This window comes from Pseudonaja textilis, chromosome 3 (genome assembly GCF_049901715.1).
Source record: "Pseudonaja textilis isolate UNSWEBS1 chromosome 3, rPseTex1.2, whole genome shotgun sequence".
Classification (NCBI taxonomy): domain Eukaryota; kingdom Metazoa; phylum Chordata; class Lepidosauria; order Squamata; family Elapidae; genus Pseudonaja; species Pseudonaja textilis.
Window position 1 is genome coordinate 113,068,808 of NC_141992.1, and position 17,082 is coordinate 113,085,889.

The following is a 17,082-nucleotide window of genomic DNA, read 5'->3' on the forward strand; positions in this document are numbered from 1 at the left end:
TGACAGCAAAACAGAAGATAATCACAGTTTTGTGTTCCAGTGGTACTAATTAAACAGTTATCAAGATAAAACTCCAGAGAAAATGCTGAGATCCCTCTGACTATAGCATACACTTACTTGGAAATCCCTCTTTTTAAAATGAAGATGAAAGTGGATCTTGATCTCCATTCCCAGCTCCCTAATATACTGCAGAGGATTCCCTGGGGACACTGATGGTAGAAAGCTCTCCTAGGGCTGGCACTTAATTGGGTACTGTCAGACTTAGCCCAAGTACACCGTAACAAAATCCAGCCAGATCTTTATTGTTTACACCATACAGACAGAATCTTGCCAGACTAAACTTATAGTAGTTTAATCTAATGGATATACTATGCAAAGTTCTATGGAATGGTTATCCTAAATCTCTTCTAGTTCACATGACCCAGCTTGGGATTGTGATGTCTCTTTTATCGCCTCCCTTCTTAGAATATGGTCCCTTCTTCTTGGAACCTGATAACTGCAAGTCCATTATCTTACCTCCCCCTTCGTAGAAACATTCCATCACAGCCATTCCCTAAGCAACTCAGAACAGAAATACACAAAACCACAATATCACTCTTGGGTAAAAATCATGGTAGTTTTTCCAGCTTAGCTAGGGAGGGAAGGGGGATCTTGGATAATACCAGCAATTATTTCCTCATTCATATAGTCATGGTTTATAAGGGCAACCAAGTATACAGAAGATCCAAAACAATGCCCTTCCCCAATCTCTGATCTGTGCTTTTGAGAAAGAAAACAGTCTTATTTGGGGGATAATAGTACAGAATCTTTTGACAGAAAGCAAGGATTTAGGCAAGCCAATGTTCTATATCCTCATTAGTATCTTCCACCAAAATAGACTATTGGTTTTGAATCATTAAATTTTGGAAGGAGGACTTCAGAAGGCTCATGAGAACAATGAAGACTAGGTTGTTACCCAATTGTTAGTCTATGCTGTTGATACATTCTGGGGTTGCATAGCAGTCTAGGATGGAATGATACTTAATACCTAATACCTTTTTTCCTTATTTTCTATCTTTGATATAAATCATTTTTATATTGCTGGCTTTTATGAATATTATGCTAAAGCCATTTGATTTTAGTTTAGCTTTTAATGGTAAAAAGTTTAGTTTCAAAGATTTGGCTAGTAATCACATTTAAACTTACTTAAGAATAAGTAAAATTACGAATCTATAGAAATACCTTTCAGTACAAAAAGCAATTCTTTTTACCTTATGTTGAAATCACTAACATCTACCCTACCAACACTATCTAATCCATTTCATTTTCATCAGTCATAAACATAATAAAGGCATGGAAGAAGGCAATGGCAAGCTACTTGCACACTGTCATAAGAGCCAGTCATGTCTCATGAAATCACCAAGAATCAAGTTCTATAGGAGATTTTATCTTTCTTTGCCATCTAAGGCATAGTTGATATAACGTTATTATGTCATATCAACCAACAATTAACTTTGAAAACTGTCCTTGTACTGATGTTGTTCCAAGATGTAAGTTTTAGAAGTCATACTATGGTTGGTAAACAACAGTATATTAAAAAAAACTTTATTTTGTTTCTAAGGAAAAAAAAACCTTAAAGGAATAGTAAATTATCTCTTAGTTGTTCAAAAAATGAATTTCTTTTCCTATTTGGTGGCAGAGAAAAAAGGTAACTACATATGTTAGTATGGTCGGAAAAAGGTAGAAATCAGACACAAACAAACTTTTCTAGAGAATCATCCAATGCTATACTTTTATTCCAAACCAATCTCGTTCTACAATTATTTTGCGGAATATGGGTTAACAATGTTCTTCTATTGCTACTGTATTTTCAATGTGTTTTGTCTTTCCTTCCCAATGCCTTGCTCCTTGACATACGTCTTTTTTTATTTTTGCTCAATTTGGAGATGCAGTAAGGACTAACAGAAGCTACAGAGGAGAAAGGCAAACAATTTTATTTGATTCAGGTATGTCAGTTTCTATTTTCCAGCCATAAATTGATGCATAAACTTAGACGTAAATAGCTTTTAAAAATGGTTGCAGAGAATGCTACTGGATTCTATTGCAAGAAAGCAAGTCTGTTTTTCTTCTCTAAAAATTTCAGAAATCATTGTACCTAAACAAGCTATATGTCCTGGCAAATATTTTCAATTGCCCCAGAAATCTTGACCTATATTACAGGGTGGTGGTGGTAGTGGTGGAAAATATAAGCCCAGTTTCATTGCTGAGAATCTCTGTGACACTTGTTTCAAGTGGTGATATCTGTGGCTGTTTTAAGTAGAAGGAATCTGTTTCATTTCAGCCTTTCTACTTTTTTGTGGAAAACAGTAAGCAACATTTCAAGTTGGAATCTGCTTAAAGAATCTTCTACAAATTAGCTTTATATTACAGGCACGTGAATATTGATTTAGTTTTTATAAGAAGAGAGAAGACACAACTTCTTATGCTAAGCTAACCCAGCAATAGTTAAAACTAATTTTTAATATCAAGGACTTTTTTTAAAAAAAATAAAACATTGTGAGTCATGTTGCATAGAGCTAAGTGACTTAATCTCTAGCCTTAAAACAAAGTGTTATTCAGTTTCAAAACAATCTGTGGCATTACATGGAAATCTAATGGTCTTAACAGTTCAGGCTGTATAGAACTTCAGATCTGATCTCCAAAGGTACTTCAGAGAACATGCAAATACCAGTGTAATATTTATCTGTTTATAGAAGTGTGCTTTTCCTCAGAAGCATATAGTTGGAGGAAAATATGGTGCTGTTTGAAAGTATTGTGCAGCTGTCCTAGTCAATGATTTTTATTAGCATGTTTTCATCACATGGCATTGATTTAAAATTAACATTACTTTTCAAAAAGTTAAATCACATTTATATTCTTTACACTTCTCACACAGCAGAAAGCAAATAAAACTTGGAGTGCTTAACATCGTACCACCATTAAAATAATAGCAGAACTATTTAAAATACAGTAACACGTCATTAAATAAATTAGATAAGGCAAGTTGCAATTTGAAGTTCTTACATTTTTGGTGTTGTGTAGCAATTTCTCAATATAAATAAATGCATTTCAGAAAACTAAATAAAATGTAAGTAAATTAACAGCAAAAAAAATAAATAAGTCATTTAAGATCTCCTTTCTTTAAAAAAATGTTCACAGAAGAGCAACTAAGATGATCAAAGACCTGGAAAGTAAAATATATGAAGAATGGCTGCAGGATTTGGGTTTGGCTAGTCTAAAGAAAAGAAAAATTAGGAGCGACATGACAGCAGTATTCTAGTGTTTGAGGGATTGCCACAAAGAAGAGGGGGTCAAATTATTCTCCAAAGCACCAGGGGGCAGGACAAGAAACAATGGTTGGAAACTAATCAAAGGGAGAAGCAACCTGGAATTAAGGAGAAACTTCCTAATAGTGAGGACAGTTAACCAGTGGAACAGCTTGCCTTCAAAAGTCATTGGCATTCCATTACTGAAGGTTTTTAAGAAGAGACTAGATAATCACTTGTCGGAAATTATATAGGTTCTCCTGCTTGAGCAGGGGGCTGGGTTAGAAGACCTCCAAGTTCCCTTCCAGCTTCTATTCTGTTCTGTTCTATGCCATGCCATTCTAAAATTAAGTAGCCAAGAGAGATAATTTGCTGTTTAGTCAGAGAAAGCAGTCTTGAAGAAGTAATGAAGTGTCTTGGATCAATTATTTAATTTGACAGATTTGCCCTTTGCAGTCAGTATGCATTGAACACTTACCAAAAGCTGTCCTGCAAAACAGATGAAAAGAATGAAGGAGAGTAGCAGAAAGGCAGCTCCAAAGGAGATTCCAAGTATAGACTTTCTGGGGAAAAAAAGAAAGAAAGGGGGCTTTTTTCACGGAAACCAATTCCATGTAAACATAACACAAACGATGGTTGTTTTCTTTGCCTCGGCCGCATCTCTCTACAAAAGTGACTATAGGGAAGTAGGGAACTCTTTTGAACTTCCAAAGGGGCATATGCTGATGAGATTTAATTTTTTTCATTGGTTCGAGATCTAAAAACATCCCAAACCCTTTTCTCCTGAGCTAGTGACCTGGTTCACCAGAGAAAAAGGAGTTTTAAGTTTAGTTTAGGACTAGGGGAGGCAATGTGAAGGAGTATACCATACCCTCACATGCAGGACTCTTTCAATATTCAAATTAGTTTCCCTCCCTATCTTGGAAACATGTGCCACTTGGTATAGATCAAGTCCTGAGAGAAGTAGAGACTTTCTTTAATTTATGCACATATTATATTTCTTAATTATGATAATAAATGAAACACAACTCTTTCCTTGACCAATGCCTAGATATTTTTAAGCTGTATAGTATATAGTATAATAAAAATATTTTCAAATTTCTGCTGGGAGAATTGCAGAAATATAATTAAAATGCCAATTATGCATATTGAGGGTTAATTAGTATTTAAGGCAGAATCTTTAATTTTAGTAAGGGAATACTACCAGGGAGTAAAAAACAATGTCAAAATTTAGCGTAGCAACAAAATACCAATATCTTAGAATGCATTACGAATAGATTCTAAGCAAAACACCTATATTGCCTTTCTTCTTCTGGACCAACGGAAAAAAACAATTTTACATCAGGTTACATTGGTTATTATAGGAACAAATGGGTGTTTCCAGAACTAGGTCTGTGCCCACAGGAATTAGATTTCGGAGATAAAACAATCACTCAGAAATGAATATATACTCCCATTTAAACAAATAAGGTTTGGCCTTACCTGCTTCTACCGTGTATTAATTAGATTTATATCCTGCCTTTTATTCAGGAGCTTGCCTGGACATTCATAATGCTCCCTAATTTTGTCTGAAATGGCAACCTTATGATATTGAGTAGCCCAATATGATCAAATAAGTTTCAGTGGCTTCTATGATTGAATGACTTGGGCCTCCTTGCTCTTTGTCCAACATCATAACCCCAACTTCTACACAACACTGTGATGTTCCATACATGTAAACAGTAAAAAAAAATAGAGCAATTTGTAGGTATATATTTTATAAATATGTGTGCTGACTAGAAGATGCCTCTGCCACAGAAGCTTATATGTATCCCTCTTTTAACTGTATCAACAGATACACAAAAACACTGTATTTTCTCAGGGATATTTTTTCATCAACTCTAATTATTTATTAAATTTATACCTCTCCCATTCTGAAGCTCAAGATGGTATACACAGTACATCATTTTGTCCTCACAAAAATCTATCAACATGAGGATTTTATGGGGAAGCACTGGCAGTTTATTGCACGAAAGTCATAAAATATAATTTGGTGTAGTGAGAGAACCAATTTGATGTAATGGTAAAGATACGAGGCTAGAAAGCAGGAGACTGAATTCTAATCTTCTCTTAGGCACGAAAGCTAGCTGGGTGACTTTGGGTCAGTCACTCTCCTTCAGCCCCACCCATCAAATTTGTTGCTGTCATGGGGAAAGCTGGAGGCAGGAGTTTTAGATATGTTCACCATCTTGAAAAGACCCCCCTCCCCAAAAGAGGTGGGATAAAATTACTAATGTTGCTGTTGGATTTACATAACAATTCTGTTGATGTTCCATTCCATAGTGGTCAATTGTTCATTTCAGAAATTCAGTATTAAATGCTTATTTTTGTCCTTAATTATATTGCATGTATATGAAAAAGAAATTCAGGGATGAATTCTTGTAGGAAAATCAGAGAGCTAATTTTCATCTTTAAGAGCATTAGATTAAGTTTGATAATTTCCAAGTCTGTTCTTTTCCATTTTGAAAGTACATTCATGAAACTTTCAAAAGATTTCAATTAGACCAGAGGTTCGGAACACATAAGAGTTTCATTGTTAAAACATTTTTTTCTAATATAAACATTTGCAGTAGCTCTCCATTCTTTCTTTTCTGCAACAAAAAGAAAGCCTTCATATAAATGAGTGGCATAAAAATGAGAGAGGAAGTGAGAGAGAAACAAAGAATTTGTGAGCGTCATTTGCTTTCAAACAATCAGAGCACTAAGTGTTCTTTTCAAAATTCAATGTGCTGAAAATCCTGCTTCAGCCTTCAACTCAATATCCTGAAAGTTTCCTATGTAAAAAGTAATCAATTGAATTATGCAAGGATTGTTCAATTTGATTTTTAAAATGATTTTGTACTTTCACCTAGAAATAAAGCTAGTTAGTTGTGAAATAGGGAACATATGCAATGGGGTGATCCACTGCCCAATGGAGTCAGAATCAAATATCACTGTATATAAGACCTTGTTAAAGTCAAGGAATAATCATCAATAGGCTCAATAATTTTCATATGAAAAGAGAGCTCATGAAAAAAAAATCCTATATTTCACCGTCATTCAATTTTCCTGACAGGCCACATATGTCCATATGTATTTTAGTGATGAGCCACCCAAAGTTGTCGAGAGTTAGGAAACATAAAATAAACAAAATATTTCAGAATTTTCTGAATTGCTGCAGTGAATGTAAGTTTAACAATGCAATGAATTCATTTCTTGATGAGACTTTGGGAACATTCTCTCTAATTGTGAACATTACGATACTGAGAAAGTAAATTGGTGAAAGACCAAACTTTCACTGAATTTATACTGAGAAACTACAATGTGGTCAAGTGTTTACCAGAGCTCAAAGATGAGGCAAACTAATTTTTATGTTTCCTTGCCTTGCTGCCAGTAATTAACCTAGGAGGTTAGAAGTATTTGCAAGAAGCCTGAACTCCAAAGAATAACAAGAACAATAAAAAGTATATACAACTGCAGCATTATTTAAAACATTTGTTTCCTTGCTTGTTTGCTTGTCTATAGAACTCTTGGCCGGACTATCTTGCTGTTCAGCCAGCAAGGCTTCTGAAAGACTTCCAGAATTATTGTTATAGGGTAACAGTTGGAACTGGCCTTTCGGCAAGTTTTAGAATGAATTTCAGCAGGTTTTAGAGTGAATTTCTAAGATACTAATTTTATTAATAAGTATGTTAATATGAATATCTGAAAACAAAGGTTCAAAACCCAAAGATTATGACTAGTTCTGCTGACTGAATCAGCAGCAAAACCTTTTAGTTGCAAAGCAGCTGAAGAGACATCATAGTAATGTCTATGGAGATTCTCAGTCATCCAGAGTTGTCCCCAAAGTGCTTTTCAAAAGGCAACAGTACTTTTTTCTTCTTCTTAGAGACGTTTTGCTTCTCAGCCAATAAGCTTCTTCAGCTCTGACCAAATGGGATATACAGGATTATAAATCCTTCCATCCTCCACCATTTGGTCAGAACTGAAGAACCTTCTTGGATGAGAAGTGAAATGCCATCAAGAAAAAAAAAAACCAAAGTCCAGTTGCCTTTTGAAAAAGCACTTTTGAGAAACAAGGTTAATAGTATTACATGCCCACCAAGCAGAAGTGGAAAAAGGGAAGTGCTACATCTTTGCTGAGGTTGTTTTAAAAAAAACCACAAAGGAGTAAATGGTCAGGATGTCTCTGATATCTTGCACCAAATCTGATTGTGATCAAGTCAGGGCCAGTCTAAAGAGGTTTGTGAAGAAAGACAAACTGAGAAGGAAGAAGGAACAAAGGAAGGTGGTGGTGGAAAAGACAAAATAGGCATACAGTATGTCTATTTACTAGACATAAAGTAGGCTGTATTTAAAAAAAAACTGCCAGTATGATGGGATTATAGACAGGTCCAATTTAGTCTAAAAGAGGTTCCATGGGTATTAGCAAAAACACAATATTCATCACTCACTTACTTTGGTAGCACTAGAATCTGCACAAGAAAAATGCAGAAGAATATAAGACAGGCACAGGTTACATAGTACTTGAATGCAGGAAGAGTTGTTGCTCTATACTAAAAGAAAATGAGAGATTACAAAAAAAAAATCAAAATATTTCTTTGTTAAAAATGACTACAAGTTAGTTATGACACCTATTGCATTTTAAAATATTTACTCATTCAAGGGTGTCCTTTATCTAGACAGCTTTATGGCTTTAAGCAAAAGGAATTGGAAGAATTAAAAGATGACGGTTGATCAACAGTTATTAACCATGATATTTATAATTGAACTTCAATATCTAGAGGCCACATAACTGAAAATTCTAACTGCTGAAATCCAGGAGGGAAGAGCTATTCATAAACAAATCCTGAACAGGTTCCATGCCTTTGATGACCTCTATCAATTAATTCACTGGGACTGATGACTGGCCACATTGGTATAGTGAACCAGAGCCAACCATGTCTTTTTTCAAAGCATCAATAAGCATTATGAAGCTTCTTTATTAATTACTTTTTTTATATTGACAAAGTTTTAAAATGCTCCACAGAAATGAAACTCAAAATGTTCATTTGGGGATACATGCTATTTGAATTATGGAACAACTGCTACAAACAACCATATTGAAATGCATAAGAGCAACAAAAGTACTGTTATGGATTGCAGTACAGGAATTTTCCAATCCATTGTACCTTGATCTTTCAGGAAAAAGCAGGTTTAATGGGTTCATAGGATCCATTAACCTCCCACACATGAAAATGAGTAACACAAATTGATTTTGAAACTCTGGGATGATTATTCCTATTCTGGAATAAACCAAGATACTTCAGATGAAGTGTTAATGAGGACTGAGGATAACTATATCATAGGTGGCTGTCATTCAATCACTAATGTCATTCAGCTCATTTCTGAAAGAAGATCAGTATGAATTAATAATCAACAAGCTACTACATACTTTAATTTTCTAGATCTATTGGACTTCTCTAAAAGCTGTTATAGCTTTGATTATTTTGATTATTTTTTTTGCAAAATTCTGACTTAAGTAATAGATATATGAAATTGAAGAATATGCAGGAAATTCACATTTACTGAAATACAGCCAGTTTCACCTCTTCCTATTTGATTTCACTTCCTATTTTATTTCTGGAATTCTTTTCCCATGTACAAAACCAAAATCACGCAACTCTATATCAAAGACAAAATTATACTGTATATATAGTATATAAAAGAACCGAATCACCCACAACATTAAAGAATTCACGCATTTTCAGGTACAAGTAAGTACAAGCTACTTTCTTTTTTCTTATTGACTAGAGAATTTGGGAAATATATGTAAAATAGAATTTATAATTTAAATATAACTCACTTCTTTTTCTAAGATTTTATTGTAGAAGAGCAATGATATTCTTTGAATATCCTCAGATTTAAGCCATTGCCTAGAAAAGGAAAAGAATCATAACAGCATTATACATAAGCTGCTAATATTTTTTTTCTGGAGACTTAGATAAGAAAAAATTAACTTGGTTCATAAAGGAAATTGAACAGTTGGGTGTGTTTATGTAATAGAAATATACTAGTTATAGCAATTTCTCCTCTTTAGTGGAGCCTGTGAATAGGAGCCATAGATCTCCATCAATCTACATTGTCCAGGCTTCTAAAATAGTACCAGTCTAAAAATGTAAAGTAGGAATGATTTCTAAAGTTGGTGGCAGTTTTAAACTGAAGAGCTGAATAGTGTATTGTAATAAGAAGCATTTAACGTAGCAACAATAGTTTATTTTTACATGTACATTTCATGATCTACATAGAAGCTCACAAGTCAAAATAAGCCCTTGTACTGTATCTCCACAGTTCTACGTGATAATAAGTACCCTAGAATCCTACTAAAGGAAGGGAAGGAATGTAAAACTATGTGCAGGTTTCAGAGCTAATATGATCAGAATAGATATTCAGTTCTTCTCATCTATTTTGAATAAAATGTTGGTCACTAAATTTCAGCAGATATTGCTTAATATAAAAATATTGATTTCTTGTCCAACAGAGAAGAGAGTTAAGTCATAGAACAGCTTATATTTTTCTAGTCTGTATATATAATCTGGGAAGAAAGGGAACAGTCGGATTCCTATTTTGAAATAGGCTTCTCCAACTCCAGTTCAAAAAATTCTGCCTTCAGATTTCTCAATGGGCTTCAATGCTTACTTCCATAATATGAACAGCAGTGGTACAAACAACAACTTTGTGGGCAAACATACTTTTGAGCATTTATTCCATCAATTGCTTGAATCATCCTTTCATTTAATTCCTCTTCAAATTTTTTCTTCTGAGATTTTGTTCTGTAGAGATATAAATAAGGGAGTGAAGTTAGCATCCTGAAGGCTGAAATTTAAATAAAATTCAGATAATTCTCGTCTTATGACTAGTAGCCGAATGACTGTTCAAAATTGAGATGGCTTTGGAAAAAGTTACTACCCATCCTCAAAATTGTGACTGTCATACACCCCTTGAGGTCGCATGACTGCACTTTGAGCATTTGTCAGCTAGCTTGCATTTACAACAGTTGGCAGTGTCATATATGCACATTTTTCTTATTTTTTCCTGCTTTGCTGCAAAAAGCACCTGTTGGGTTAACTGGATTTGATCATGTAATTGCTATGATGATTTGATTAACAATCATCATAAAAAGAATCATAAAATTGAATCTAGCCCCATGGTGACTCAACAACCACAAAGACTTATAGCCAAATTTTTAGGCTTAACTGTGGTTGTAAGCTGAGGATTACCTATAGCTTTGGTGGCACAGTGGTTAAAATATTGCAGGCAAACTCTGCCCACAGCCTGGAGTTCAGTTCTGATGGGGCAAATAATGCTTACATTCGAAACTGCCCAGAGAGTGCTATAAAACACTATGAGACGGTATATAACCCTAAATGCTATTGCTTACCTTTATAGTGCTCATTAGGGCAATCAAAATAAAAGCAATCAGAAAAGCAGAAAGAAGACCAATATATTACTATTCCTATTTCCTGTAGCAGGCCAGCATAAATTGACATATATTGTAGTGATCTGTATTTGGTAACAGCTTTTCATTTTACAATATAATATTAAATTTTTATGATGTGACGGTAGACTTACATAGCGTACACCTGTTTCTATTTCAGTCAAACAGAGCTGTTTGATAAGAACATAAATTGAGATACTGGATTTTAATAATTAGACTCAATGGCTTTAGCAATGTTATAATGGAGCCAGATTTTAATAATTAGACTCAATGGCTTTAGCAATGTTATAATGGAGTCTCAAATGAAGTGATATAATTATATATTTTGTTTCCAAAGAACTTGAAAAATTGCCTTGCTGTATATATTGTTATTGTTATATTATATTCTATAACATCATGGGATACAAAACTTCATATAATATGGCTAATTTTATACCTCTTTGTCATGTGGGACAAAATGGTCAAGATTGGCCTGGTCAAAACTTGAAGCTGAATGATGATTAGCTGCTGCTGTGGGAGGGCAGGGCTAACAACAATCAGGGCTCAGTAGGCTATGTGCAAAACATAATCCAAATGTGTGACTCCCAAAGGTTGCGATGAAGATAATGTTGGGTCATGAGAGTTGCAGTACAGAGAATGCCACCTTTTATGAGCTTCCTTCCTTCTTAACAATTCTTATTTCTAATTTTTATTAGAGAAATAGTATGCTAATCCTATTGCAATTGTAGTGGGAAATCTCTTGGCACTTATTGATTGGGCTCATATGAGCTCTTGAAATATGCTTAAGGACAAAAGCCTAGCTTCTTTGAAGGTGAGAAAATGTTAGGTTCTGAAACTAAAATTTCAGATAGGATCCAAGGACCAAGCAAAATCAGTCACCAGGGACAAAGAAGCTAAAGAAAGAGCTTCAGAGCAGAGTGAAAAAGGGGCCATAAGAAATATAGCAGAGGAGACTACTCAGAAATGATCAGAAGCCACAGAAGGGAAGGAGAGGAAATCCTAACAAGGATGATTAACAGATAGGATAACTAAATAAAGTATTGATATGAAAAACAGGATTAACTATGGTTGATGAAGAGATGGGGAAGATGAATGAGAAGCAACGACGACTAAAGAAAACAAACCTATTAACTGTAGTGAATGGAAGGAGGTGCAAAGAAAGCCAGAGAACACAAAACTGCCATCTATAGTTTTAGAATAATTATTAAAGAGAGATATCCTATCACATTATTAATACCATCATTACAATTTAATAACTTGTCTGAATTTCGCATGTTAAACTATTTGGTACACAGTTTCAATGCTTTTAAAAATCACATCATTAACATTTTGACAAGATTTCAAAATAATTATTACAATTACTCAGTCTAGAACATATCTTTTTGTTTTGCTGATGATTTCATCCTACCAACAAATTCCTATTAATAAAAATACCTAATGTATTTCTATCTTGTCTAAATTAAACTGACATGGTTTTATAATATTTGCATTATTTCAATTTATCCTCTTACCTTAACAGTTACGCAAAACTATCATGGCTATAAAAAATGCTTGTGTAGAATGACTGAGTAAACTAGCATGGTTTTCCATGATACTGAGGTCTTTATAAGTTGCACGTACCTTTCTCTACAACGCTGGAAATTATACTGACCCATAGGCATGTCCTAAGAAAGAGTAACAGAAAGTATCATCCAGATATAAAGAACTATAAAATAACTATTGGATTCAATGTACAAGATTGTGCTTTAATGCAAACTAGTTGTCTTTTTTATATACATTCAGTGTTGATGCAGAGGAATTGGTACTTTAACTGTTTGCTAGCCTTTAGCATCAAACGGTTCACTATTTAATCTATACCTGATGCTTTCCTGTTTGACTGTTGGTTGATTGCCTGTCATATTTCATAGTTGATTTCTGAACATATGTTCCTTGCCTGACAAACGTTACTTTCATTTTATAATCCCGTTTGTAAAGGACTTTCCATCTTTGTTTAATCTTATTTGCCTATATTTTTTCCAGTTATCATAACTTCGCTTTAAATTTTCCATTGTTTCTCTGAACTTTTAAAAAAGATCTTCCATTTTCCTTTTCTTGTTACTTTGCTCTGTATATTGGCATTCTTAACAGATTTTTTTTCTTTGTCTCTCGTTTGATGTTGAAAGTTTGCATTAAAGTCAGTCCTTGTATGAACAGAGTGCACTTTCTGATCTTCTGCAGTATTTGATTCTGATGATGTCTACCATTGATGTCCATGTGCAGACTTCAAATTTATGTTCCTTGAAGCAGTTCACAATACACAATTCTTTTCTTAAAGGTTTTTATCTCTTATATTATTGTACTTCTCTAATCTGATGTTTTGATGTTTCAGATTCCTTCATTTTCCCAATGTTTGCATTCAACACATTAATTGGCAACATGCTGACTTTTCTTGATCTTGCACTTAACACCACTTGTAATGTGTCACAGAATTCCTCAAGGTCTTTCTTTTCTCTAGTTTTAGTAAATGCTTATACAAATGCACTTGTATAATGTAGCCAGGTAAAAATAATTAGCTATCTCATTTTGAAATTCATTGCCATTTCATTGTTCATATGAATTCCTGCCCTGAATTTAAGCAACTGAATTAAATTGGCCCATTGTGGTCCATCTAAGTTCACGTATTCCTATTTGCATCCAATTTGCTGAGTTTCAGCGCTGAGAATAAGGCAGTCTCTGACTTACAATCATTTCTTTATTGCTTGGCAACTGCTCAAACTTATGACAGGAATCCCCCACTCTCCAAGGTACTTATTATATGATTCTGATGTCCTGACGGCTGCCTCCGCCTTGATCATTTACTACATATGGAGGATCTGGCAACTGGCCCACATTTTTGGTTGTTGCAGCATCCTGTACTCACATAACCATATTTTATGACTTTCTGCTGAGAACCGGCATTTCCTTCAAGTTTTTGGCAAAAATGCTCCACAGCAAACAATGGGTCCACTTTACAACTGCTGCATTTGCTTAATATCACCACAAAAAAAAATTCATAAAATCAGGTCATTCATGTAGGTAATCTGCTTTATAACAATCAGAACCTTCACAGGCAAGCTCTATTATAGTTTAAAGTTGAGGACTACATGTAGTGGTTTCTAAATTTTCTGCATAAGTAGAGGTAAGGTAATCTATGACATCTAGAAAAGCACTAACACAGGAGTCAAACACTTTACAGAAATTTGTCCTCTCTAGGCCTAGGCAGTATTTAGTCAGTTATTTATTCATTATAATTCTAATACATTTAACAATGGCAGTTCTCCACCCAATTTTCTACAGATCGCATATAGTATTATTTCAATAATGTAATATCACCTGAAGAAACAATGCCTAATTCTGAAGTTTATTAATTTAATGAAGGATAATGATGCTAAAAAGGCTGATGGATTATTCTTAGGTGGGTCCTAAAAAATCAGGTTAATTAGTTTTTCTCCCCACAAAAAGATATTTTAGTTATTTAAAAATATACAGAAGCTGATACCATGGTGCTGATCTTGCCATTTTCAGTAATCATACTGTCCCGATGGTGCAAATGAGCAAATGGCTTAGCTGCTCCCCACGATTCCAAGTATCTAGTCATACGAACAGAGGCTCTCATTTTAGCTCCTTCTAGGGTGTTTCGGGGTCGGAAATGATGTTGTGGGCTTCGTTTTTCGTCCTAATTTGAAAATAAGTAAAAAAGAGACAAAAGGGTAAAATAGGCATTGATCACTTTCCTAAAAAATTGAATTTTTAGCCCAATGAATTTTTAGCCCATTCAATGTTTTTCAGTATTAATCCCGCACTTTTCAGAACTATTCCAGTCAAACCTTCATCACTGACTGCTTGTAGATTATCAAACATAAACACTTCGCTATAGAAAAAAAACAATGTTACTTACCTTAGGGTTGATTATAAAGAAGGTTTTCACGTTATGCTGCTTGAGATATGGATCCCTTGCATCACCATCCCCTTCTTCTACTTTGTACACTCCATTCAAGTGTGCCAAGGTGACTGAAGTAATGTGAACACGGCTGAAATTATGGTTTATTTTAAAAATGACCATTATACAACATTAAGAAAGTAGCATTTATTTTCCTTTTAGTTATAGCTGAGAATTATTTCCTCAAGATTTAGATGCATAACTATATAAGGAATAAGGAATAAGTAATAGAAATACAGTAAATAACTCAAACTGAGATTTGATTCCAATGATGAGACTGTAGCTAAGGCATGTTATTCTATGCGTCAGCGGTAGAAGCATTTGAGTGGATATCTTATGGAACATACAATGCTGGCTTGTTAAGGAAAAGACTCAGAAACTTTCCACGTGTATATCATTTTTAATGTGGTAAAAATGTGATTATTCCATGTATAATTTGACCCTCAGACCCCAGCTAACTGTCTTGATGAAAGTCAAGCCCACTTTTAATCTGCATTTCAGAAAACATGATTTTAAATATTATGTTTGCTGAACTTGCAAAGTTGTGGAGATTGAGACACCAATAAACAACAGTTTCTCTATTTAACAGAATATTAAATCTTAATATTTGAATACAGCTTCAAAATTTTGAATATGCTATACATAGCTAGAACAGCATACATTCTGCAAACACTATTCAGTTTCAATAAATGGAAGAAATCTGTACTTGCAGTAGTTAAATTTGCAATACACTGAGCGAGTAGTATTTTTGGATTGATTAATATGTGCAAGCATACACTATAACTGTATAGTGTCCTGTTTTATGACCAAGTAACACCCTAACAATATGAAATTACTGCCAGGATTATTCTATATATGTGATATATATATGTATATATCAAAATACATATAAATTAAATAATGATCTTACCCAGGCATTCCTCCAGCTTCCATATGATTGGCCAGTGTTACATCATGTGACCACACATCATATTGCCATTTTTGCAGTCCAATCACACCACAAAGGACATTCCCAGAGTGTACTCCCACTCTCATATTAATATCAACTCCAGTTGCATCTCTCACCTTCCTATTTATTGAGAAATAATTAATGGAAGATGTTCAACATTAGTCTTTCAAAAGTCAAACCAATATCATGCAATTTGTAATAGGCAACTCTAGAAATTTTAATAGATATGCATTTGCAAACAATTTGAAATAATGAAACTATTTTAGCCATTTTAAGTGCTGATTTAATGTTTCTCTGATTAATACAAACATTTAAAGAAATAAATATATTTAAAATGATTCATACTTGTATATATGCCTATGATGCTAATCAATTCTGGTAATTAGCAAAACTCAGAAAAGAAATAAAAAGCAGAAAATCGAAGACATGGTAAGAAAAAAAATCTAAACATATCTAGTTTCTACCAGCACCATTTATGATATATCCTTATTTTATTTATTTATTTTTTGCTTTTGTACCTTTGTGAACTATCCTTGTTTCCTTCACACACTTCAGCACTCAGACATGGCCTTTCGCCCCTCTCTCTTTTTTCAGGTCTCAACTTTCTTGACCTACCCTTTCTACTCAGTGCATTCATTCTTCCTTCATCTATTTGTCTAGCTATTTGACCTTAATTCCTTCTCTCTCTACATCCAAGTAATTTCAACATACTTCTTTCATACCAACCACTCATTTTATATTCAATTTATTTTTATTATCCATTTACTCTTAATCATTTTTCTTCTTCTATTACACATACTTCTTAAGTACAACAAATGTTATCTTCTTCCTATATCTCATCTCTTATCCATAAGAAAACCCATAAAACGTTATCATTTCAGTCCTGATATCAGCACAAGTCCACTAAGGGTTATCTATTTTAACTTCAATCAAATAAACCTGCTTTGTATTTTTTCCCTTTACTTCTAACAATCTTAATCTTTAGGCCACTGAAATAAAGTTACAGAACTTGATTTCTTTTCATTTTTCTGTCTCCCATTCTCATAAGATTCTTCAAAATTTTATCAAGCTCTTTTGTAAACTAATATAGGCAAATTATTTAGCTCATTTTTTGGATTAGTGTTTGTATATCACTTTTAATTATTAAGACATCAGCCTTCAGCCAGTTTCTTTTGAATGTCCAGTGTAACAATTGTTTCAACGTCATTCTTGCAAAGTATCATTGGTAGATCTACTTTCAACTCCATCATGATCTTGTCAGGTAAAACCTATTCCTCTCTCATAATATCTTTTACATACAATCTCCCCATAAGGGCAGATGTCTCCTTTGATAGTACTAAAATTATCCCCTGGGTCCACTGTTAAAAAATATAATTTTTTAATATTCTAACATTGG

General features: G+C 33.9%; 1 protein-coding gene across 3 annotated transcripts in view; it reads right to left on the bottom strand.

Annotated features, from left to right (window-relative positions):
• The window catches only part of ADCY2 (adenylate cyclase 2), a 155,569-nt gene that overhangs the window by 50,205 nt on the left and 88,282 nt on the right, over positions 1-17,082 (bottom strand). For all 3 annotated transcript variants that reach the window (XM_087930653.1, XM_087930655.1, XM_026700998.2), the window contains exons 8-15: positions 15,648-15,806; positions 14,696-14,828; positions 14,297-14,473; positions 12,400-12,443; positions 10,034-10,114; positions 9,148-9,217; positions 7,761-7,858; positions 3,763-3,847 (exon numbers count right to left, since the gene is read on the bottom strand). In XM_087930653.1, the coding sequence (XP_087786779.1) occupies positions 3,763-3,847; positions 7,761-7,858; positions 9,148-9,217; positions 10,034-10,114; positions 12,400-12,443; positions 14,297-14,473; positions 14,696-14,828; positions 15,648-15,806 (847 nt within the window). The remainder of the gene's footprint in view (positions 1-3,762; positions 3,848-7,760; positions 7,859-9,147; positions 9,218-10,033; positions 10,115-12,399; positions 12,444-14,296; positions 14,474-14,695; positions 14,829-15,647; positions 15,807-17,082) is intronic.